The sequence below is a fragment of the Mus pahari genome, chromosome 7, assembly GCF_900095145.1.
Source record: "Mus pahari chromosome 7, PAHARI_EIJ_v1.1, whole genome shotgun sequence".
Lineage (NCBI taxonomy): Eukaryota > Metazoa > Chordata > Mammalia > Rodentia > Muridae > Mus > Mus pahari.
In genome coordinates this window covers 111,777,900-111,804,523 of record NC_034596.1, presented here as the reverse complement: position 1 = coordinate 111,804,523, position 26,624 = coordinate 111,777,900, and the positions used below count along the sequence as shown (strand labels likewise).

The 26,624-nt window shown below is 39.1% G+C and overlaps 1 protein-coding gene across 3 annotated transcripts in view; it reads left to right on the top strand.

The window, feature by feature from the left end:
- Positions 1-26,624, top strand: part of Sp4 (Sp4 transcription factor) — a 60,908-nt gene that overhangs the window by 26,735 nt on the left and 7,549 nt on the right. For all 3 annotated transcript variants that reach the window (XM_029540683.1, XM_029540684.1, XM_021201603.2), the window contains exons 4-5: positions 7,167-7,395; positions 14,622-14,821. In XM_029540683.1, the coding sequence (XP_029396543.1) occupies positions 7,167-7,395; positions 14,622-14,821 (429 nt within the window). The remainder of the gene's footprint in view (positions 1-7,166; positions 7,396-14,621; positions 14,822-26,624) is intronic.

Sequence of the window (26,624 nt, the reverse complement as noted above, 5' to 3'; positions counted from 1 at the left end):
AAAAAAAAAAAAAAAAAAAAAAACAACAACAACAAAAAGAGGACTCATGTTTTGAAGAATCGGTTCTCAACTTGGTTCATCAAATTGCTAATAACTTAATTTGTGGGATCATCCATTGATGAGTTCATACTGAATGAGCTGTTAGGAGGTGGGGCCTGGCTGGGAAATTAGAATAATAAGGCATGCTTTTGACAGGTAAGTCTTTCTGAGTAATTAGTTTAGTGGCACACATAAAGGCAAGAAGCCAGCTTGCTGTAGTAAGTTCTCTTCACCATGAAGGTCTTTGGGATTGAATTCAAGTTGTCAGGCCTGTTAGAAAGCACCTTTACTCCTGAGCTATCTCAACAGTCTTTGACAGATATCTCTTATTCCTGTTCTCTTCCTGTAACTTGATCTTAATATCTGACATTAGTGAATGGGTTTATTCTGCCACGTCTGTTTGTAGTGACTTTCGGTGTTTAGTGGATGGATGGCTTTATTCTGCCATGTCTGTTTGTAGTGACATTCGGCATTACTACAGGCCCAGAAACATGGACAAGTGACCATGAATTGAAACTCCAAAACTCTGAGCCAGAGTAAACTGTTCCTCTGAAGTTGTGATCTCAGGGGTTCACCACTGTGACACAAGGGATTCGGGGCTTACCACTGGGGCACAAGAGACTGACAAACCCCAAATGCCATTTTGTTTGCTTTACTACTCTTGTACCACAGGGTTTGTCTAAGTCTTTGAAATGCTTTAATCCAGTCACTTATAACTAACTGATATGGGAATCGCACAGTGTATCATATTTAGCTTCTCAGTTGTTCACTTTAACCCATGGTTGATTGTAGTGCTGTCATTGAGAGCATAAACATTGAAGTTGTAGTGAATAGTGTAAGACCGAGATATTGGGTTAGGAGAATGTGTCAAAGTTCTCAAGAAAAGGAAACAAGAGTCACTCAAGGAATGGATATCACTGAATGTAGGGATGAGAGCAGAGTGGAGGAGGAACTCAAGAGAAGATGCTATCAGACAAGTGTATACTGTGGTAAAATGTTGACTCCATGGTGAATTCCATGCAGTGCTCATTGACTTCAGGGGTGAGCTAGATATGCAAAAGGGATGCTGCAAGGATCAAAACTGATGAAAGATGATAGGGCCTGGGTGTCCTAATGTCCAAGTAACTGGGTGGAGAATGTAGACAAATTGAAGAAGTAGTCCCAAGGGGGCCAGTGGACCAACATAAGGAATTTGTATGGTAAGGTGAAGATGGCCTCTGAGGTTGACTTTTTCATATCTGCTTTGTGAACTTAGATATTTTTTCATACCATTTAAAAACTTTAATTTTCAAATCTTAACATGGGTACAGCAATAATAAGTCAATTGGAATGTTAAATAATAAAACGTCTGCTAAATTTCTTACCTCATAATAGGTATTAAATGATCTTGTCTGTTGTGGGGGATGGAAAAGATGAAGGGAAGTCAGGAAAGACTTCTAGATTTCTTATTTGGACAGTTAAAAGAGCTAGATTAATTTGTCTGGGTTTTAGACAGATTGCCTCTGAGGAATCTATTTGGGAATGCTTCCTGGCATAAGACAGTGACAAAGTGACACTCCTAGGAGATGTCTGAGCAGAAGAGATAGAATTGGAAAGCACTTGCTTACGCATGACTGTATGAGAGCTGATGAGATCACCCTCACAAGTGATCAAGTTGAGAAGTCAGCATCCTAGAGAGCAGCATTGTATTGTGTTGGGGAGGAGAAGCAGCTTAGAAAGGACAGTGAGGAGCTCTTGGGAGGAGTGACCAGGGGTTGGGGTAAGATTAAGTTGAAGGCTATCTTTAGGTTTACTAACAAATGAGTTGTCAGTTACTTCTGTCATGATATTTAGCAGTGATGGGAGACATATCTAACTCTAATAGTTTAAAAAGCAAACAACTGATGAAGAATAAAGAAAACAGATAAATCTGTAAGAATGTGGGTGTAAATGCTGGCTAAAAATGAAAGAGAAGGGAGACATTTCTGACAGAGTTGGAAGCCCAGAAAGCACAGCATCAGGGGCTGGATGATGAGTAGCCAGCCACACAGGTAGCAGAGTAGCCTTGTAATGTGTTGACTTGGAAGAAAGTCTCCTGACCAGAAATGAAGTCCACGTGGGGCAATACTTCACATGCACATGACAGCAACTAGCCATTGACAGTGAGCATAGAAGTTCTGTGTTCAGAATAGCACCCTTTGAACATTTTTGGTTTTATTGTACTACAAATGCAATGGTTATTATGCAGCAGTACATTCTCATCTGTAAAGATTTTATTTTTAATTATCTTGGGGGCCAGAGGTTGCACACCTGAGTGTGGTGTCTTCAGAGGCAAGAACAGAACATTTGGAGCCTACAGAACTGGAATACTGACACAGGTGCTTAGAACTGAACTCTAGTTACAGAAACAGCACATACTTAACCACTGAACCATCTCTTTGGCCTACGGTAGTACCCTTTAACTCTATGGTTATTGGATGCCTTAGGTTTTGAGGGAAAAGTAGCCTGAGTTGAGCTTGCTGACTTTCACCTGTATTCTTAGTACTCAGATGAAAAGTTGAGGCAGATGGATCATGATCTTGTGAGATTAATTCAAGAAATCAAGAAGTGGGAGAACCAAAATGGTGCATTGTACTTATGAATGTAAATATAAGGCAGTAGGACTATCATTGAACAAAATGGGGCATATTTAAGCTTTATTTAAACACTATAAATAATTAGCCACCTGATTGAGTGGCTGTGTGTTGGTGTGGTGAGGGCCCAGGGCTCACTTGGTAAGATTTCTTGCTGCTCAGGCTTTAGGACATGAGTTCAGATTCCCAGAAACAACATAAAATGCTGGCATGGCTATGTACATACCTGTACATAACCCCAGGGAGCTGAGGGCAAGGGAGAGACACAAGCATAGCTAAGACTTGCTGGCCACAAGCTAGCTTATTGCCAGTTTCAGTGAGAGATATAGTCTCCAGAGAATAAGGAAGAATGATAGAGCAGGACACCCAGTGTCTTCCTCTGGCTTCCACATGTGTTCTGTATTTGTTTTACCAAATGCAAAACAAATGGGATGAAATAGAAAAACAGGGACAAAACTAGGATGATTAAAACAGAGGAACTATTTCAGACATAGAATTAAGAATAGCATTTCTGAATAGAGGCGATTTGAACTGAAACTGGAAAATCACCAAAGAGTCAACCATTCAAAGATCTAGAAGCAAAGGCAACCCTGCTCAATCTGGAGAGTATGTGCAGAAGCCCTGTAAAAAGGAACACTAATTTGTTTTGGAACAGAAGAATAAGGAACAGACTGAGCCAGGGAAAGACTGAAACAAGATGAGGTCTGAGATGTTGGCTCATCAGGGCCTTCCTTATATGTCCTGATGTAGAGTTTGGTAGCTTACCGGTAGTAGAAATGAAGGCAGCATATTGAACTTGAGTTGCTCAGGGAATCATATCCAGATGAAGAATGTTACCAGACTTAACTATAAGTCCAACTATGCCTTGTTTTATATTATTCATCAACATAATTAGTCAAGTTGTATATACCTTGAACAAATGGAAATATTCACAATATGGAGGCTTGTAGAGTTTGTGAATGATATGACGAAGAAATCCAAGGATTCTGGGATCTATACGCAATTCTTAAAATAATGAACTTCATGTTAGATATCATTGTAACCTGTAACCTGAAAGGTGTGACCTATTGTATGAATGGTAGCTGGACATTTGTGGTTAGAATATCTCATGACTTCAGGGGATGTAAAGAGTGCTTTCCATATTGAACTGTTTGCACTTCCTTGGGTACCATGCTGTAAGGATTTTGTACATGGTCTGTTCAGACAGAGCTCTGTTCCCAGACCTGTTTGTTTCCTTGTATGTCAGTGTGAGTGAGTAATTTGCCAAGCCAATGTCATACTTAAAGGATCTTTTATGGAACTTTTCAAACTTGTAAATATGCAGGGTACATTACGGCATAGTAATTATACTTTGTACTTGTATATTGGTTTACAATATAAGATTTTACCTATGAAAAACCAACTTGATCATTAGAAGTGTGTCCTCTTCTCCTTTTTGAGGGGTGGAGGCCAGCAGTGGAGATTGAATGTTAGCCTTTGTGCATTGGGAAGCAAGCCCTGTACTACTGACCTTCAGCTCTAGCCCCAGAAATAGTGTGTGTGCAGAGGGGTGTGCAAACAGACAGGGAGACACACACTAATGCTGGCTGGCCTGGAAATTGCTATGTAGACCTGGCTGGCCTCCAGATTTAAAGAGCTCTGCCTCCCTAATGCTGAGATTAAAGATATGCACTACAGTACTTGGCAGAAATGATTTTTGAAGTTGATAAGAGGCATGAATTTTAGGGAGGCCAGGGTGAGTGCTTTGCAGTAAGAACCAGAGTCTCCAAGTGTTCAGTGATGAGTTCACAGCTGGGATCTCACTTGAGTCACTTCACTTACCATAGGTGCTGATTCAAAGGTGAACACACTGAACTTTCTGAAACCCTTCCTAACAAAATACGTATTTTCCATTCAACCTACTTCATCTTCAGGTTCAATCAGATTTAACCAGCCCACAAATGAAGTATTTGGGCAATGGATACAGTAAAATGGATTCAGCTAAAATTTTTGTGTGTTGTTTTTGTTTTTGAGACAAGGATTCACTATAGAGACAAGGATTCACTATAGAGCCTCGGCTTTCCTGGAACTCACTGTGTAGATCAGGCTAGCCTTGAATTTAAAGAGATCTACATATCTCTGCCTCTTGGGGGCTGAGGTGAAAGGTGTGTGCTACCACACCCACTGATTTCTGAGTTTTTGTTTTGTTTTCTTTTGTTTGTTTTGGGGGGGGATAAAATATTACAAATTTTTACATAGGTTGTATTAGATGTTAGAGGTAAACTAGTGATGACTTAAATTCATGGGAGGATGTTGTGTATAGGTACTATGCAGAGCTATGCCATTTTGTGTAAGGGACTTGAGCTTCTGTAGATTATAGCATATGATAATAGATGGAAAGGGGAGTGACCAAGCTAGCTCAGTCAGTCAACAGGGTCTCAAGGGTGGGAGGGAGGATTGAAAAGAAAAGGACAATTATACATTATAACATGACTCCAGCCAGTTCTGAAGGTGGTTTATTTTTCTATAGCCTCCTTTTATACCATTCTAAGTATGTGCAAAGAATACAGTCAGTTCTAGGTCAAGGAACAAGGTAATAAACAAAAAGTCAAGGAACAAACAAGGCAATAAACAAAGTCCCATGATCACTGGTTCTAGGGGCTTATCAGGATGTCTAAGATAAAAGAAATGCCACATTCCTCCACTAAGTTTGCTTGAGCTTTGTATTAGCCCAGTGTAAATATTCTTATCTGAGCCTACTTCCCTGTCACAGCCTGAAGTCAAATTCTTTACTAGCCCAAAGTCAAATTCTTGCCTGAGCCTACTTTTGTGTTCTGACCCAATATCAAAATCTTGCCAAGTTTCTAGAAGTGGCCCTGAAAGCTCTCCACAGGGGAGTCCTGAAATCAATTCCTTATGGATTCTGAAGTATGGCTGTATTTGTGTTTAACCATGGGTGTTCCCAAGGGGTCAAGGGGCTCACAGTGGAAGTTGAGATTAATTTGGATACAGCAGTAGAGTCAGGAGTTGTTAGTTGGTAATAGAATTTCTTTCCTTTCCTTTCCTTTCCTTTCCTTTCCTTTCCTTTCCTTTCCTTTCCTTTCCTTTCCTTTCCTTTCCTTTTTTCTTTCTTTCTTTCTTTCTTTCTTTCTTTCTTTCTTTCTTTCTTTCTTTCTTTCTTTCTTTCTTTCTTTTAAGATTTATTTATTATTATATCTAAGTACACTGTAGCTGTCTTCAGACAGACCAGAAGAGGGCATCAGATCTCATTACAGATGGTTGTTAGCCACTATGTGGTTGCTGGGATTTGAACTCAGGACCTTTGAAAAAGCAATCAGTGCTCTTAACCACTGAGCCATCTCTCCAGTCCCATAATAGTATTCTTATTTGATGATTTTTTACTGTTTTCTCGGATGTTTAGAAAGTAAGCACTTTTATTTCACACCTCATTTGTGTTTCCTGACATGCTATATCCTGATAGTACCACTCAACTCAGTAAGGGAGATAGTGGCTAATGTGGTGAACAGTTCTGTGGCATGAGCTATAGTCAGGGGTTTGAAAGTATTAACTTATCCTTATGTCAGATCTCTGAGGTAGCATGCTCTTGTAAGATAGATAGTTGATTTTGCATTTAAACCCACTTAGGGTGTGAGTGATTGGGTATTTGCCTGTAACCCTAGTACTTAGGATGCTGAGGCAGGAGTTATATAGTGAGCTAGACCAGCCTTTGCTACATAGCAAGGCACTGTTTCAAAAATATAAAGTGAGGAAACATTCAATTCTGTTTGCATGCTAAAAAGTAAAATAAAATTTGTCATTATCAAAGACATGTTCACTTTATTGTTTCTAACTGAGAAATACCTATAATATTTAATCCTTCTGCTAGTTATTTTTTATTCCTGTATTTTCTTCTTTGGTTTGGGTTTTTTGAGACTGTTTCTCTGTGTAGCCCTGGCTGTCCTAGAACTTGATCTGTAGACTAGGATGGCCTTGAACTCAGTGATCTGCCTGCCTTTGCTTACTACCTCTTGAGATTAAAGATGTGCACCACCACCTTTATTCCTAAATTTTCTTGCCATATGAACTATGTTGTTGACTGAAAATTGTAATAAATAGTAATGATGGTTTATGTTTATATGCATATATATATTTCCATATCCAACCAGGCATCAATATTTCAGAAATCTCAAGAGTTCTCACAGGATTTCAGTCAGGTGGTTATGTTTACATAGAATCCCAGCAGCTGGGTAAATATCGTATCACTAAGCCCTTTGCTTTTTGTGTATTGTTAAAAACCAAGGTGGCACATGCCTTTAATCCCAGCACTTGAGAGGCAGAGGCAGGTGTATTTCTGAGTTTGAGGCAATCCTGGTCTACAGAGTGAGTTCCAGGACAGCCAGGGCTACACAGAGAAACCCTGTCTCAAAAAACTAACAACAACAAAGAAAGTAATGTTTTAAAGCTTTAAAATGTCTATATGTATTATTTTAGAAACAGAAAACATAACAATGCTTTGTTTTTCTGTCTTTTTTGTAGGTCAACAGCAAGGACAGGATGGAGTGAAAGTCCAACAAGCTACTATAGCTCCTGTAACAGTGGCAGTTGGAGGGATTGCTAATGCAACAATAGGTGCTGTTAGTCCTGACCAACTCACACAAGTGCATTTGCAGCAAGGCCAGCAGACCTCTGATGCAGAGGTGCAACCTGGCAAGAGGCTCCGAAGAGTTGCCTGCTCGTGTCCTAACTGTAGGGAAGGAGAAGGAAGGTAACTGCTGTTTTCACCCTGGCTCTCTGGAATTAAAGCAGTCCTGGCCACTTCCTCTAAGCACTGGAGCCTCCTGAGCTTTCTCTCTCAGAAACTGGAATGCAGTGTTGCACAGGAGATTAAGTTGGGCTGTTTGAGGCTCAGCCCTCTGCTTGTGTGTTGTATAGATTTTTAATAAATGAATTTTCCCTTTCACTTACTAGGTAAAAGCTTTAAACATCTCTTGATTTCAGACTGATTCCTGTGCCATGCCGATTACCCGTTTGTCATATATACAGTGCAGTAGTTTGGAATACACTCACAGTCACACAGGTGTCACCAGTCTGTTTTAAGCTACTTTGTCATCTTCGAAAATGCCTGGCCCCCAGACTCCTCAGCTCTACTTAACTAATGTCTGTATGTATAGGTTTTCCTGTACTAGACATTTCATACAAATGAAATCATACAGTATTTGAATTTTTGTGGTGGCCCTTAATCAATGCTTCATTTCTTCTGTGTGTGTGTGTGTGTGTGTGTGTGTGTGTATGTGTGTATAGAGACAGACAGACAGACAGAGTGCACTTGTTTATTCCATCACTGGCTATACAGCTGAACTCTTTACTTATTGACCATTTTGAGTAATGTCACTGTTTGCATGTGTGTTTATGCAGAAGTGCATGCGTGTGTGCATGCGAGTGTGTGTGTGTGTGTGTGTGTGTGTGTGTGCGCGCGCGGGGGGGGCACACAGGGGCGCACACTTGTGCATGTGTGCGTGCAGATACAGAGTTGCGAGGTTGTCTGGTAACTATTTAACCATTTAAGAAACTGCCACACTGTGTTTGCACTATTTTGTGTTCCCATCAGCACTTTATGAAGAAGGTTCCAGTTTCTCCATAGACTGCTGGTCCATGTTATTACCTGATTGCTTATGTTTTTTAAGTCAGTTAATAACAAGTCTGAAAATGCTGTCACAGTGTGGTTTTTATTGAAATTTTCTTAGTGATTAGTGATGTTAATCATCTTTTTGTGTGGATTTGATTGTGTATCTTTGGAGAATTGTGTACTTAGATAATTTTTCCATGTTTAATTCAATCATTGAATAGTAGTTCTTCATATATTTGGGTTATAAGATCTCACCAGTACATGATTTGGAGATACTTTTTTCTAGTATTTAGTATGGTCATATACTGTCAAGATTGTGATTGCGTCTTTCAAAGCACAAAATCTTTTGAAGTATAATTTTTTGTTTGTTTCTTCTCCTTGGTTGCTTTTGCTTTTGATGTCATATTGAAGATCCCATTGCCAAATCTAATGAATGTTCGTAGTTGTTTTGTTTTTGAGTTTTACAGATTTTATTCTGAAATTTAGGTAGGATAATACATGATTTCTTTTTAAAATGTGGTATGAAGAAAGCGGGGACCCAACATCATTTACTGAAATTTCTTTTCCCTGTTGAATGTTCTTGGCTCCCATTTCTCAAAACTGCTTTAAGTGTTTAGCAACACTGGTGATTCTGTGTGAGTTTTAGCATCAGCTTGTCAATTTCTACAGAGAAGCAAGATGGTATCCTGATGGGCATTAAGGTGAACCTGCAGATCAGTTTCGGGGGACAGTGACAATTTAATAATATTGACTCTTCAGATCCATACAAAAGGAACATTTTTCTGTTTAGATATTTGATGTTTTGTTTCATTAGTATTTTGTGTTTTTTTTTTAAAAGAGTGTAAGTTTAGTATTTGTTAAATGTACTCCTATTACATCTTCTTGATGTTATTATAAATGAAACCTCCCCCTCCACCCAATTTCAAGTGTACAGAATTGCATTGGCTTCTGGGTTTTGATCTTACATTGTAGAATATTGCTGAATTATTCCTTCTTGTAGTTTTCACAATGATTACTTAAGACTTTTACATCTACTGGGCTGGAAAGATACCTCAGCAATAATGAGCACTGGTTGCCAAAGGATCCTGGTTCAAGTCCCAGCACCTACATGGTGTTTTATACTTGTCTGTAACACCATTCCCAGGGATCAGATGTCCTCTTCTGGCCTTAGGTACTTAAAAAAATAAGATTCTATAAACCAAAAATATACATTGGGAAAAAGAAGCCTGCATCTTCAACAATGCTGGTCAGCCTGGATGGCTGCATGAAAAAGAATGAAAATAGGTCCTTACTCATCATATTACACAAAACTCAACTACAAATGTACCAAGAACCTTAATGTAAGACGTTATATACTGAATCTGACAGAAGACAAAGAAGAAAAGAGGCAGAGGAAAAGACTTTCTGAACAGAACATAGATAGTACAGGCACTAAGACTAACAATTAGTAAGTGGGACCTCTGGGTTAGAGAGATGGCATACTTCCAGAGGACTTGGGCTTAATTCTCAGCACCCACATGACAGCTTACAGCTGTCTGTAATTCTAGTTCCAGGGGATCCTTTTCTGGACTTCACAGGCAGCCATCTTGCAGGAGGTATATAGACGAAACACACAAATGAACTGAAATAAAATAAAATAAAGAAGTAAATGGAGCCTCATGAAACTGCAAACCTGTGTTGCAAAAGACACCCATCATTTGGACAATTAACCAACTACATATCCAATAAAGGTTTAATATCTAGAATATATAAAAAAAGTCAAACAAACAAACAAAAACCCCTGGAACATTAAGAAAACAAGGAGGTATAGATCTATACAGAAACTTTAAAAGATAAAGCTCAAATGGCTAAGAAACACTTTTTAAAATGCTTTAACCATCAAGAAAATTAAAACCACCCTAAGATTTCATCTTATCTTAGTTAGAATAGCCAAGATAAATAAAACAGATGTCACAGTTCACACTGGTGAGGATGCAGGGAAGGTGGAACACCTATTCGTTGCTGCTGAGAGTGAAAACCTGTACAGCCACTATGGGAAACAGTGTGGAGATTCCTCGGGAAGCTGTGAATTGAGCCACTTCAAGATCCAGCTGTACCACTTTTGAGCATCTACCCTAAAGATTCTACACCCTACTACAGAGACACTTGCTCATCCATGTTTACTGCTGCTTGAGTTGTAATCACCAGAAGTTGAAAACAGTCCAGATGAATGGATAATGAAAACAGTGGAATATTATACAGTGGAATATTACTGAGTTATTATGAAAAACAAAAATTGTAGGTAAATGGATGGAGGTATAAAAAACAAAGCAAAACAACAACAAAACTATGTTGAGTGAGGTAACTCAGATCCCAAGATATATATATATGTTCTTTCTTATATGTGGATGTTAGCTTTTAAGCTTTCAAAATATATGCTACCATCTGAATATCCAGGGAGATTAAGTACCTAGTAAGGGACTGGGATTGGTGCGGGGAAGATCTTTGAAGGAAGGGGAGATAAAAATAAAGCTATGAGAATTAAAGGGACAACTAAAATAGGATTAAATAGGGAAAAGATAGGAGAGTGAAGAAGGAAAAATGGAGAGCTAGGACTAATAATAAAGGCCATTTGAAAAAAACCCAAGGAAACCTGCTACTGTAGAAGCTTCCTAAATATATGAAAGGAATGTAAAGGGAATCACTAAATAGTAAGGCAGTGCCTCAAGAAGACATCTTATGCTGCTAAGTCAACCTTTGGTTCCAGGGTAGGTACATGCCAGCACTCACATACTCTCATCTTGTTAAATCCTTAACCAATGAGGTCCCATCGAACTGCCAAACATTACAGACTATTGCCAAGGCTCTCCACATCTTATTTCTAAGGCACTATTTCTGAAGAGAATACTTATGTCATAAAGTACATAAAAGTCAAACTGGTAACCTGATTAGCAGCTTCACTCCTACTAATTAGCATTCATGGTTCTGGAAGATATTCTGCATAATGCAAGAGAAAGTAACCCAGCTACAAACCCTGCAACCTGCTTGCAAGACATTCTGATACAATAGTGGCACAAATGTTATGGAAACAGTTAACCACTTTTTAAATTTGGATTCAAGAACTTCTTCGTGAGATGAAACCTGTACCTGAAACTGATAAAGTGGCCAAGAACCAGAGACTAGCCAGGTCTTAGACCTAGAGGAAAACCTACTTCCTCTGCTAAAGGAACATAGGAATGAAGTGACTCCTAATGACATACTGCTGTGCCTCACTCAGTCCTCATCAGAGTAGCATCTTGCAGTAGATAGGAATGAACACAGATCCATAACTGGACATTGTGCAGACTGAACACTTGGTCCTAAGTGGGATGTCTTCATCAAACTTCAAGGCTTACACAGGTTCAAGTTAGATGTGACCACAGCACTAAGAGGAGGGGAGTGGAAATGAGGTCCAATCCTTAACCAAGAAGCTATTTGTAATTGATACCCACTATCAATGAAAACAATCAAGTTTTGTCTAATAAAGTGTCACTGGGTTTGTCAGCCATGGTCCAGGGCAGTCTCCATCCCCAAGAATAGTTGGACAAACTAACAAAACCCTCTATGTCATGTGGGAGGGGAGCTTTCTATTTCATTTTGCCTTGTTTTGACAATTTTTGCCTTGTTGGTTTTTTTCCCGGTTGTTCTGACTTTAGGTTCTATGGTTTAGTTTTCTTTTGAAAAAGAAGCAGCATGAAGTTGTTTGGATAGGGAGATGGAGAATTTCTGGGGGGGCATCAGCGGAATGGAAAGCATGGTAAAAATATACTGCATGAAAAAATTAATAAAAATTTCTGTATTATAGTATTATACACAAAATATTATAGAGATAGTTACAGTATCTGTTACTATTATTATAGAGATATATTAATAGTATCTAATATTTTGGTTTTACTTCTTCCACCCTGGAGAATATCTGATGGTTTTTTGTTTTTGTTTTTTTTTTCAGGGTAGGGGAAGAGATCACCTAGTTTCTCACTGTTTAAATACAACTTTAGAACCCTGGATTAAGTTGAGGAAGCTCCCTTCCATCGTCTCCCCCACCCCCTCTCTCATTTTAATCATAAAGGGTTTTTATGCGTTTATTATTATAATTGTGAGCTTCAAAAAAATCTGAATAGTTGTTACAAGTCAAAGGATTTTTGCATATGTATGGTAAAACCCTCCTGGTTATAGTGTATAATTCTCTTTATAGGTGACTGGGATTTTGTCTGCTGCACCCTTTCTCCCCTCCTTTCCCCTTCCTCTCTCTGTCAGCCTCCCTTATGTCTCTGCCTCTGGGGAATGCTGGCATCATAAACATGTGCCACACACTGCTTAGTTTGCTAATGTTAAGGATTCTTTTCATATGTGTTCATGAGGTGCTAGTCTCTACTTTTCTTGTATATTGGCCTTAAAGTGAATTGGGAAGTGTTCCCTGTAGTTTTCTTTTTTGAACAAGTCTTTGAAAAGCTTGAAAAGTTTACACACACACACACACACACACACACACACACACACACACACACACCAAGCAGGGGGTGATTATAACAGTAAAAACCTTTATCCCAAGCACTTGGTAGCAGAGGCAGTTGGTTCTCTTTTAGGCCAATCTGGTCTACTTAATGAATTCCAGGACAGTCAGTGCTGTACAGTGAGACCTTGTCTCAAAACAAGCAAAAAATTATATATAGGGGAAAGGGATTTCATGAGGAAAGCTATTTGCCTAGGCTTTGTAGTTTTTTTCTGACTAATTCTGTTTGTTACAGATTTACTTTGACCATTTATTTGTCTTTGCTTGTTTGTTTTTCAAATTTTCTGTTTAAGATGTGTCAGCGTAAGTGGTTGGTGACACTTAATGCTCCTCTAAGAGCCTTTTTATTTTCATGAGATTGATAATGACTTTTATTTGTGAGAGAGGTAATTGAGTCTTTTTGTCTTGGTTAGTTTAGCTGAAGCTTTATCGCTTTGTTGACTTCTGGGAGCATACATTTTTTGTTTTTTGTTTTTTTGTTTTTTCTCCTATCTCAAAGCTCACTCTGTCTACCTATGCTATTTTCCACAGATTCACCAACCTGTGGTTTCACCTTATCTTGAGTAACACTGTATCTTTCCCTCAGGTGCCTTTGCAACAGTTGTTTCCTTTTAAAAACAAGCCCTTCAGTTAAACTTCAGCTTTCTTACAGATGGTCAGTTTCTTTGAGATTGGAGTTCATTCTAGCTAGATTTGGGGCTTGTAAGGGGCAAGTGGGGTAGAGTGCTACCTGATGTAACAGCTGAGTGCTTGAAGGCAGGGACAATAGGCTCACATTTTCTTAACCTTGCCTCTTCCATCTCCTAGCTCTAATTTATGAACTGTGCATGAAGGTCAGGAAACACCTGGGCCATATCATTTTCATCATGTCACAGTTACTGCAGAGCTCAGTGAGCTGGGCACTGGGTGCGTTTTAGCCACACTCAACTGGAGCTCAGCCTCAGCAGTAGAATGAGAAACACTGTGCCCTGCCCCTCTCTGGGAGGCTGGAGGGGAGGAAGCCCTCCCTGTTCATGACTGTACTGTTCTGTAACTCTCCTTTGTCATGGAGGTGGAAAGGAAGAAAAGGAGTTAGTCTTAGATCTATAGACTCCATTGTTACATACTTTAGATTTCAGAGTGAATATTAGTTTTTGCTGTTACTGGTTTTTAGGACTGTGACCAGAGATTTTTGAATAGTGTATTGAGAGGTAGATTTATAATTTATTAGTTTTGCTGGAAGGGGTTTATAGAATTCCTTGTCCCACTGATCTGGTACAAGTAAATCTTGGTACCTTATATTCCACCCACCCACCCCCCCGCCCCTGAGACAGGGTTTCTCTGTGTAGCCCTGGCTGTCCTGGAACTCACTCTGTAGACCAGGCTGGCCTCGAACTCAGAAATTCGTTTGCCTCTGCCTCCCAAGTGCTGGGATTAAAGGCGTGCACCATATATTTTTAACTAAGATCACTACCTTTTCGATATTTAGAGGATAATTCTAAAGAGATTTGTTTTCTTTCCTATGTGTGGGTAGCATGCCTACAACAACAATAGGGAGTCTGAGACAGGGAAATTGTGAATTTGAGGATAACTGCAACATTATAGCTGGTTCAGGCAGTCTGAACTATGTAGTAGACATAAATTCTAAAGCTTACCACATTTTCATACGTTTTTATATAGTAAGTCGCCAAATTTGATTTTTTTTTTTCCTCAATGAAAAAATTTTCTCATGTGTTTCTTTTTGTTCAGACATACTCAGAAAAGTATTTTATAATCATGTAGATGGCCTGCCTGTATTTTTGGCACAGATAGAAGCTGAGTTTGGGGTATAATGATGTTGGTTTTGTTCTGTTAGGGGCAGCAGTGAACCAGGAAAGAAGAAGCAGCATGTTTGCCACATTGAAGGGTGTGGGAAAGTATATGGCAAGACCTCTCACCTCCGAGCACATCTTCGATGGCACACTGGAGAAAGGCCTTTCATATGCAACTGGATGTTTTGTGGCAAAAGATTCACAAGGAGCGATGAGCTTCAGAGACACAGAAGGACCCACACAGGTTAGTTGGTTTCTCTTGGGGGGGGGGGGAGAGAGATAGTACTTGGTTTTCGAGAGCTTAGTGAAAGTTGCACTGTTGAAGGTCAAGGTGTCTTGCCTTCTTTCTGACATACTTACTAAATTTTATCACCAGAATTATATGACCTGGAATTTTTTTCCTTTTGCTCTTTAGGATGCTAAATCCATACCATGTGTTTCTAAAGTGTGTGTGTGTGTGTATATATATTTTTTCTAAAGAGTATATATTTATTGTATATAATATATATAAGAAGAAAATTAAATTATGATTGTAGGGGTTTTTCCAGTGCAAGGGCATCTTGGCAGTTGGGAGCCAATGAATACCACAAAGTCATACCACGTTGCTGGTGGGATTGCAAGCTTGTACAGCCACTCTGGAAATCAGTCTGGCAGTTCCTCAGAAAATTGGACATAGTACTACTGGAGGATCCAGCAATACCTCTTCTGGGCATATATACCCAGATCTTCCAACTGGTAATAAGGACACATGCTCCACTATGTTCATAGCAGCCTTATTTATAATAGCCAGAAGCTGGAAAGAGCCCAGATGTCCCTCAATAGAGGAATGGATACAGAAAATGTGGTACATTTACACAATGGAGTACTACTCAGCTATTAAAAACAATGAATTTATGAAATTCTTGGGCAAATGGATGTATCTGGAGGATATCATCCTTAGTGAGGTAACCCAATCACAAAAGAAGTCACTAGATATGCACTCGCTGATAAGTGGATATTAGTCCAGAAACTTAGAATACCCAAGATACATTTTGCAAAACACAAGAAAACCAAGAAGGAAGACCATCATGTGGATACTTCATTCCTCCTTAGAATAGGGAACAAAATACCCATGAAAAGAGCTAAGATGAAAGGATGGACTATCCAGAGACTACCCCATCCGGGGATCCATGCCATCATCAGCCACCAAACCCAGACACTGTTGCACATGCCAGCAAGATTCTGCTGAAGGGACCCTGATATAGTGGCCTCTTGTGAGGCTATGCCAGTGCCTGGCAAACACAGAAGTAGATGCTCACAGTCAGCTATTGGATGGAACACAGGACCCCCAATGGAGGAGCTACAGAAAGTACTCAAGGAGCTGAAGGGGGCTGCAACCCTATACCTCCCCCCTGCCCCTGCTCCCCTACCCACCCACTCCCACTACTTGGCCCTGGCCTTCCCCTGTGCTGGGTCATATAAAGTTTGCAAGACCAAGGGGCCTCTCTTCCCAGTGATGGCCGATTAGGCCATCTTCTGCTACATATGCAGCTAGAGACACAAGCTCAGGGGGTACTGGTTAGTTCATATTGTTGTTCCACCTACAGGGTTGCAGCCCCCTTCAGTTCCTTGAGTACTTTCTCTAGCTCCTCCATTGGGGACCCTGTGTTCCATCCAATAGCTGGCTGTGAGCATCCACTTCTGTGTTTGCCAGGCACTGGCATAGCCTCACAAGAGACCATTAAGCATCTTCTTATGTATGTTGTTTATTTTACTTCTTAGTCGTGGTACTTCTCATTTTTCTTCTGGAGTTTTTCTCATTCATATAATTATAAAAAATTAAAGTCTAAGATATATTGAAGTTATTTGAAATTTTTTTAACAGCTTTGAGTTTTTTTGTTTTTGCTTCCAGTTTGGTCCTTTAGATTATGCAAAAGGTGATTTTGTTCTTCTTCCTCTTTCTCTTCTTTTTTCTTGTCTTGAATAGTGAATTGAGGCTACAAATTGTTTCATATGAAAAGCCAGTGTTTTTTTTTGTTTTTGTTTTTGTTTTGTTTTTGTTTTTTTTGTTTTTTTTTTTTTTTTTTTTTTTTTTTGAGACAGGGTTTCTCTGTGTAGCCCTGGCTGTCCTGAAACTCACTTTGTAGACCAGGCTGCCCTCGAACTCAGAAATCCGCCTGCCTCTGCCTCCCGAGTGCTGGGATTAAAGGCATGCGCCACCACACCCAGAGAAAAGCCAGTTTTTGACTAGTTTATTCTTCTGACTAATTTATAATTATATTTATCTCAATCTGTCCTCTATGATTGTGCCTTAATTTCTGGGTCCCCTGTTAGGAAGCTCTGTTCCATTTGACAGTTCATGCACCAGTGCCATCCAGTTTTAGTTACTATAAAGCACATTCAGGCACTCATCTGCTTAGAGTGTGCCTGGTTCTTACTGAGTGAATTTTGAGTTATTAGTTAGCTTATACAAGCTGTGGTGTATGTTGAAGACACAGGAGTCCTAAAACTGGCCTTTCTTATAAAGTGGTGTTTCTTGGATATTTGAATGTGTTCCTTCATTTGGTGTTAAAGCAGCACCACGAGATAGAAGCAAGCTCCATACTGCAGACTAGAAAATAGTCTTCAGTGGCTGGGGATGATGGTCAGCGATGGAGACCCTGTGTTCCATCCCAGCACCACAAGTTGTTAAGTGAGTTACAAACACAGAATGACCTGCTTTGGCAATTCAAATGAGTATTAGCATATTACGCTATCCAGGAAGTTAGCATTATGTAACAGCTATGAGTCTTGGTATTTAAGAGTTTTTAAATTTTTTAATATTATATGAGAAGATTGAGTATCTGTTCCCTGGATTTTCAGAGAAAAGAAAAGAGTTAAAGAAGCCAAGAAAAATTGCCATTTATTTGCTTTGAAATTTGGCTTTGTGATTGGGTTGTTTTGTTTGAAAAAAAAAAAAAAGTTAGGCTTTAAAGTCTTCTATTTTACATATCCATACTCATAAAGATACACAAAATGTATTTATAAAGATAAATGTTTCAGAATCAAATATTCATAATTTATGGCATTTTCCTCTCCCTCTCGTCTTTTTTGAGACATGCTCTTGTATAGCTCAGACTGGCATCAAACTTTTTATGTAGCTAGGAAGACTTGCCCTTCTAATCCTCCTAATGCACCTGTCTCTACCTTTTGAGGTGTGGATTACAGCCATGCACCATCATGTTCTGGGTATGCCATACAGTGTTTATGACTTAGTCTTTTATATTTCATATAAAGCTGTATGTAATTATAAGCTTAAGTGCAAATAAAAGTTGGTAATGAAATGCCAGTGGTTTTCATGTACAAAAGGAAAAGTATTAATTGACAAAATAGATAAGATGTGAAACTCTATAGATACATTAAATTTCCCCCCAGAATTATTATACAGCTGCTTCGGTTTGTAAAATGGCCAAAGCTATTTTCTGTTGGTTGACTAACACCCAGAGTGAATGACTCTTCAGCCTCTTGGTAGTAGCAGTTACATTCAGAGCTGGGTAGTGTGCTTGTTTTCTTATCTAAATGATGGGAAGAACGGTAGCAGACAATTGAAGAGTGAGCTCAAACTTAAGTAAGTATACATTGCAGGTAAGTCTCACATTGTTCTCCCTGCTTTGTGTCCCAGGGTTGACCCTGTGTGTAATGCTCAGCAGGTGCAGGCAACAAACAATAATAGAAACTCCATGTATGTACCAGAGAATGTCAGAAAGGGGCCAGTGGTCTCCCACCAACATGCCATTGCACTAGTGGCAACATAAGGACCAAAACAGTTTTTAGACACTCAGATCTCTAGCCAGAGCTTCCAGAAAATGGGGACTATGTTTACCATGCAATGTGGGTGGAATCACCAATATTTTTCTCTCATGTTGTTTAAACTGTGGCCCCAGATAGGTACTACAAGAGGCCACAGAAACTAGGCTTTCTGGTTGATGAAATCAGGAAAAGATACACTTGTGGGTTAGAAAACATGGAGGAAACATTGAAACAAAGATAAAAGCTGATCACTAATTCTTTGCATAGCACAAAAGAAATGCTGGCTCCTTCCTAAGCTTTGCATACACAGGATCAACAGAGAATGATACAAAACCTTATAAACCATTCCCTAATTCCTACATGTGTGACTAAGAAGCACATATTCTCTCTACCACGTGCACGTACGTGTGGTGTGTATGTATGCACTGGATGAATGCACATAAGCTACAGTTGTATATATCCATGCAAACACATGCAGAAAACAAAGGAACGAACCAATCTCTTGAGACAGCCTTTCTTGCTGAACCAGCAGCTCACCATTTAGGCTAGTGATTAGGATGGTTAGGGAACAAGCAAGTTCCCAGGATTCACCTGCCTCTACTCAACAAGGTTGGGGTTACAGCTTGCACATTTATAGCCATTTTTCTGTTTTGTTTTTTGTTTTTAAATTCAAACTCCAAACCTGCTCTTGCTCACTGAGACATCTCCTTAGTCCTTGAACAATGCCTTTTAAAAAGGAATTAATATTGAAACTTGGGGAGGGGGAAAGAATGAAACTTTGATTCTGAATGGACTTAAATGGAATAGTTATCCACTAACGCTAAAACATTTTCTAGAACATTTTAAAGGACTCAGAATCTCTGCAGCATAACATCTAAACTGTCCAGAGTACAATAAGATGCTAAGATAATCTAAATTTAAGAATTTATCAGACTTTAAAGCAGCCATTAAAACTATGATCCATAGACTGACTAGAGCCAAACATGGTTGAGAGGAATAGAAAAGCAGACATTTATAATTAGAGAAATTAAAACTATAGACTATAACACAATAGAAAAGCACAGTATTCAGAGTTAGAAATGACTAAATATTCAGTAGCCTGATGGAGACTATCACAGTTGAAAATGAGGAGTATAAATTATGAATTCTCATAGGCAAAAGGAAAAAAATTGAGATAGAGAATAAGCTGGATCTCAGGACTGCATGGGACAGAAATAAAGAACGTAAAGTTTGTGTCATTGGAAGGAAGAGGAAAAAGTTGAGACAGGAAAACACTAACATAAAATAACCAAGGTTTCCTATTAGATATTAATTAGAGATCCAAAAGTTCAATACATCCTATATGGGTGTTAAAGGAAAAGTTTGCCCAGACATGTCTCATATTAGTCTGCTGCAAGTCAGAGATGATGAGAATCTTGAAGGACTCTAAAAGAAAATGATACATTTATGTGTAGAGGAAATGAAAGCTTGAATGATAGCAGATTCCCTCTAAAAATTATGGGGGATGATGAGCGAGGCTATGATCTGAACACTCAGGAATCTGAGAAGGAAGAATGAGTAAGAAGGCAGCCTGGGCTGCCTCATAAATTTTAGAACAACCTGAGAGCTACATGTTAAGAGTCCTTGTTAAAAAATGTGTTTTGTGTGGATGGTATACGCACCTGTGTATGTGCAGATGCACAGTCCTATATATGTGTGTATAGTCAGACGAGGACATCAAATATTGCCTTTATCACTCTGTGCCTTATTCCTTTGAGGCAGGGTCTCTCTCTGAACCTGTAGCTCACAGGGCTGCACTGACTGCCAGCAACCCAAAGTGACCCCTCTGTTTTCAACTCGCTGTAGTGTTAGAGGTACAGGTGTGTGTAACAGCCATGGGGGTTGGGTCTGAAGATCCAGACTCATATCCTTATGGCTATACAGCAAGTACTCTTACCCACTGAGCCATCTCTATACAGACTTGTTTTAGGCAAAATAAAACTAAAAATTTTTAACATCAGATTTGCACCAGAAGAAATACTTCTTAGTATTTTACTTTCATATCCAAAAGTTCTTCATGGTAAAACAATAAATATTACTAGGAGAAAACTTGAAGGAAAGGAAGAACAAATAATAACAAAAAATTAAATTAGGGCTTGATATGGTGGTGAAAACATAATTCCCTTCTTCCCAATACAGAGAGAGAGAGAGAGAGAGAGAGAGAGAGAGAGAGAGAGAGAGAGAGAGAGAGAGAGAGGAGAGAGCTTGCTAGCTAGCTAATGGATGAGTTTTCAGTTTCACATCAGTCTCACAGAGACAGATGGTTTGGCATAAGAAAGCATCTAGTACACTCAACTGCACACTTAGAATAGTTGGTTACACTAATAAATTATATGTAACATGTATTTAACCACAATAACAAAACAGAAAAAAATGGTTTTCAAAAGATTAAGTGGTTGCAGGGATGCAGAGGCAAAGAAAGGATGACCACATAGCAGACCGGTCTTCAGGCAGAGGAACTATTTTGTGTGATATTTTAATGGTGGACACCTGTCATTATACATTTGTCAACCCTACAGAACATGCAAGACAAAAGAAGAAACCCCAGTGGAAACTTTGAGCTTTAGTTTGTTTAGTTTAATGGGATGTGTCAACAACATCCCATTAAATGTAACACATGCAAGAGGTTAATTAGAGTTCAAATGTAGCAGGTGGTGGGTGGATGAGGGACTAGACAGAAATTCTTCTGACTTACTTTGCTATAAACATTAACAAAATTTTATATTGACTGGGGAAGAACACATCTACTTAATTAACTGGAAGTGGGATACTAACTTCATAAGCACCAAGAAACAAGATGTGGTGTTCTGTTGAGAGAGGGTCTCATTATGAAGCTCAATCTTCCTTGGAATTCATCATAGCTTAGGTTGGCCTTGAACTCCTAACATGGCTGCCTTAGCCCTCACTCTCAACCTCCCAGTGCTGGCATTTCAAGAGTGTGCCAACATACCCAGCATGATTTACAGCTTTGAATATGACATACGAGGGCACTGGAGAGAGTGGTATGTAAACCCACCTACAGCCTTGGGTTGACTGTGAAGCTACCCACCATGGGATTCATGCAGGCTACATACTGGCAGTTGCGGATTTCCTTGAGCATCACTTTATGTCGATCGTACCTATGGGACAGAAAACAGAACCTCAAATCCAAAAAACGAGGTGACAGAACAGCAAGCCACCAGAAGGATTTAATCATAGATACCTTATCTTCACAATAATTCTGTAATGGCCTTCTGCACCATATCTGAGGGACATCAAAACTATACCTCAGAGAACTGAAGATGACAGAATGTGTTGGAGGCCTAAGCTCTAACACGTCAATATAAACTATTACTGGTTATTGATTCTCATGTGGCTCTTACCATGGGTGGAAACCATGCTGTTCTCATAGTAAAGGTTAGTGGGTTGTCTCGGGACCCCTCACCCTGTGTTTACTGTCATGGATAGTAAAGAAGAGTGCCCAGATATGATCAAACATTCACAGCCTCCAGGGTAAAGCCAAGATTTTCTTCAATAACTTAGTGAGACTTAATTTCTATACAGTTGCTATGTTGCTCAGCTACTTTTCAACCCAATCTTGCAAAGATATGAAGGGAAACTGCACTGTTTGATAGGACGATAGGATACATAGAGGGGANCTGGGAAGATGGCTCAGTCAGTAAGGTTNTTGCCACANAAGCATAAAGACCTGACTTTAGATCTCCAGCATCCAAGTAGGAGCCAGGCATGACAGTTTGCACCAGTACTCATAGCAGTTGACACAGGAGNACCTCAGCCAGTCTAGAACCAGGGAGCTCCAGGTTCATCGAAATATGGTGATCTGGTATCTGGTGTAGATCTCCGGCCTCCACATGTGCACACATATGTACAAAGATATACGTACAAACATGTACACACACACACACACACACACACACACACACACACACACACACGGTTACAAATAGAAGATACAAAAAAATGCTCCCAGAAGATGAAGCAATCAAGGACAATTCTGTTTTCAAATGTCCCTCCACTGTAAGGATGAGGTTTCTATAGGCAGTAGAACACAGGGGCTTACTTACCAGTGCCCATAGTCAATATGCTGCCGAAGCAGTGCATGAGGCTGGACAGTGCCATACAAATCCACTCAGGCATGTTCAGATCATCAATGAAATAAACNAGTTTTTTATTTCCTCTTGGACCATAGTTATGACCAGCTTTTTTCTCTAGAGGTTTTTCAAAAATTCCTAAAAATATATAGATAATTTTGTCTACAAATAGCTGATGGGATGTCACATTTCTGTCTTTACCTATTTTCCCCCAAATTCTTCCTCTTTCATGCTGATTTGTTTATGTCATGGTTGCTGGTTTCCCATCAGATATATGTCTCTGGCTGCAACTGTCTGTAAACTTGGCCCCCACTTACCTCCTTCCTGTTAACTAGAGGTCACCCACCCAAGTGTGATGTGGTGNTTTTCCTGTGTCTGTGACTCTGTGTTACTGATGACTCTGAGNCAGGGTGGAAAGGGTCCTGAGTACTGTGTTTCTCAGATACAGTATCTGATCACGTTGACTCTTTTTTTGTTTTGTTTTGTTTTGTTTTTTGTTTTTTTTGAGACAGGGTTTATCTGTGTAGCCCTGGCTGTCCTAGAACTCACTCTGTAGACCAGGCTGGCCTCGAACTCAGAAATCCACCTGCCTCTGCCTCCCGAGTGCTGGGTTTAAAGGCGTTCGCCACCACGCCCGGCTGTACGTTGACTCTTCAGACTGCAAATAACTCAGGGACAAGGAAGACTCTGTGTGTGTGTGTGTGTATGTTGTTGTTGTTGTTGTTATATTTTATAGCCTGCTGATGACAATTATTGTTATTCATCATTTGTTAAATAAACAAAGAAGTGCACAGTAGATAAACATCTTTGGCAAACAACTGTTCCACNTTTCCAGATGCTGGATGGTTAGTTCCATTGCCTCTTGTGCCTCTTTCTAAATACATCTCTACACTATCTCGTAGACATAGACACACAGAGAGACAGACACACACACTCACAGAAAGACAGAGAGAAAGAGAGAGAGAGAGAGGTATATAGTATGTGTATATACATATGTATATGCATGCATATTCTTTATATAGAGAGGAAAGGAGAAAACAAAAGAATGAAAAAATAGAGGCAAAAATTATAACCCAGACTGGCCTTGAATTCAGTATGTAGCTCATTCTGGTCTTTAGCTTGTATAAAATTATCAACCCACTATTTCTGAGTTACCCATGGACCAAGAGAAAGTCTCAAGGGAAATTAGAAAATAGCTTTTACTGAATGAAAAGTTTTATCATGCAATATATAAGAGGCAAATTAAAAAAAACAATGAGTGAATTTATCTTTTTCAGTCGGTAATCTAATATTTTTTACCTTAAGAAACAAGAAAATGAAGAGATCCAAAATGAGAAATTAAGAAATAATAAAGAGGAGAAATAAATAGAACCGTTCAGAAAGTCATTCAAACTCGGGCTGTGGGGTGGGCTTAATTTTTATGCTGTCAGGAGTGGAATTCAGGGTTGCACACATGCTAGGTAAGTGTTCTACCCTGAGCTCATAGTACTCAGACCACTCAATCCAAAATCTGATTTGCTAGAAAGATAAAACATCTAAATTCCCCAGTCACGCTTACCAAGAAAATATATGCATACCACTAAAGACAATGTAGACATTAAATGGATGGTCTGAATGATGTTCAAAAAGGCACCACAACCATGGTAGATAAGGACTTGGGATAGAGCCTAGTGAAAGAGCTTTGATGTAGCACACTGAAGCCCTGAGTGTAGCTTCTCAGAAATACCGCCAAAAATAGATAACATGAAAAGTCCTGTTCATTAAAGAAATTAAATCTTGTTAAAAACTTCCAAGAAAGAACACCATGGGTCTGGATCTAAGAAGTTTATTCTAGGCTTGAAAGCCTGAACATTTGAAAATCGTTCAGGCAATGTAATTTACCAAATTAATAATGAAAGGAGAAAATGACAGTAGCTTAAATAATACAGTAAGTATTTGGCAAGATTCTCTGTTCATTTTTATAAAAGTTCATGAAACTGAACTGAAAAGAAAACACAAGTTTAACAGCTTAAAAGAGCAGTTATCCTTTAACTTCTTTAGGTCTGAAGCCCTAGTACCTTGCATGGGGTTATGGTGTGCCTGGATCTGCACTCCATAAAGCTCTGGGAAAGGATCTACTTCTAAGCCCATTGCAGTCAGCCAGTTTAGCCTTGGTGTTATGTTAGGTCCTTACTTCCCTGGCCAGTGTTTGGTCTTCCAAGGTGTCTGGGAGCTTTTTTTGTTTTTTTTTGTTTCTTTGGTTAGTTGGTTTTTTTCCTCTCACATGAGTTCTAGGACATCCTCTCAAAACTTTGGTTGGTCCCTATCACACTTCTAATCTCTCCAACTCTAGATACAGATAAGTCTCTTTGACAGTTGAGAATAATTCATCTGTGTCAAGTTCCATAACCTACTTAGTTACAGGTATGAAACCCCATTACCCTCTGACATGTGTGTAACTTCCAAGAATTGGGACATGCAGTCCTTATAGGGCCATGTTGTCTGTGACCATAGTCAATATCAACTGATTTGTTAATTAGATTCTTTATTCAGAAAAGGTAATCATGAATTTTGGCAGCCCAGGCATTATTGGACGAGTTGAAATAATTTCAATAATTAATTTCAATAATTTTCAATAAAAATCGTATGATCTGTAGTTAATATAATCAATCGTTCTTTACATCCTTGAAGTAAAGTCCACGATGGTATTTGTTGAAAGTAGGAAATAAATTATTACCCAATATAGCAGAAAACACTTTGGTTATTGAGCTAAAAGGACTCATTTTCTTTGAAAGTATACTTGAAGGTAGTTCAGTAACCAAACGGATGAGTGGACAGGCTGGGGAAATCCACACTGAACATGTCACCACTGTTTCCTGCTTGCCATTTGTCACAGAGTGGCTATAGGCTAGAATATCTGGATTACTTACTGGGTAATACTTACTGGGGTGATAGATCTGAATGGTGGCCATTAATTTGAGAGTAAAAGTTAAAATCAGATATTGTCTTGCACAGAGAGTCTACAGAAACCTATTGGGAAGTGACTGAGTTCATGAATTTTGAGATTAATAAGTATTTGCTAGACTGTCACTGTGTAGATTTATCTCTAGCTAGTATGTATAGAAGGCTCCCATGTCTCAAGTCATCACCCCTGGTCTATAAATCAGACATGGTGGCTATGAAATAATGGTGGTCTGTGGTGTAACATAAAAAGCCCATACTGTATGTTCTGTGATTTCAAGGCAAACTAATGAGTTTATGAGCCTCAGGTTAGTCAGTTATAAACTAAACATATAAAACAAGGTTTTCAGTGTTTCTCTAGCTTAAAGGTTGTACACTTGAAAGCTTTTTCTTTTATGATTAAAAAAATTATTGTAAATCCAGTCAATGTAAAAGGGGGGAATATCTGATGTAGAAAATTTTGAAATTGTAGATTTTCTCTTGGTAAAAAAAAAAAAAAAATTCTACTGAATGAATCTGCATACTATCTGAGTTCTGTAATTCTACCAGGAAACCACCATTTCACTGACATGACATTTGTAGAAAGAAGAACTAAAGCTAGTAATGTTAGCATTTGTAAACAGGATAGAACCGTCAACCAGGTCTTATGTGTTCTATCCCATTCCTCCAAAAGAAAAGATTTTTTTTTTTTCCTTTTTACTTAATGACCAAGCCTGTTCAGTCAGTCAACAGGTTCTCCAGCACAAGAGTGAGGATTAAAAAGAAAAAAGACAATTAGACAACATTGTAGTTCTGGGGCTGAGCCAGGTTTATTTTTTTCCCAATCCACTTTTATACCATTTTAATTACATGCAAGTATTTAAGGCAGGCAGAACGATGAGGAGCAAGCAAGGCAATAAGCAAAGTCCCGTGATTACTCCCAGGAAAGTTGTTTCCCAGGGCTTGTCAGAATGACCAAGCCCACCCTCTTGTCCAAGCCCAAAGTCAGATTCTTGCCTGAAACCTACGTCCTTTGTCCTTTGTTCCACCCTGAGATTAAGATTCCTGCCTGAGTTTACTTCCTTGTCATGGCCTAAAGTCAGATTCCTGCCTGAATCCCATTTCCTTGTCCTTGACCAATGTCAGATTCCTGCCAAGCAGCACCCCAAAGGCTCTTCACAAGTTAACATTTGATTTTTATTTCAGTGAGTACAAGTAGTTCTAATTAGA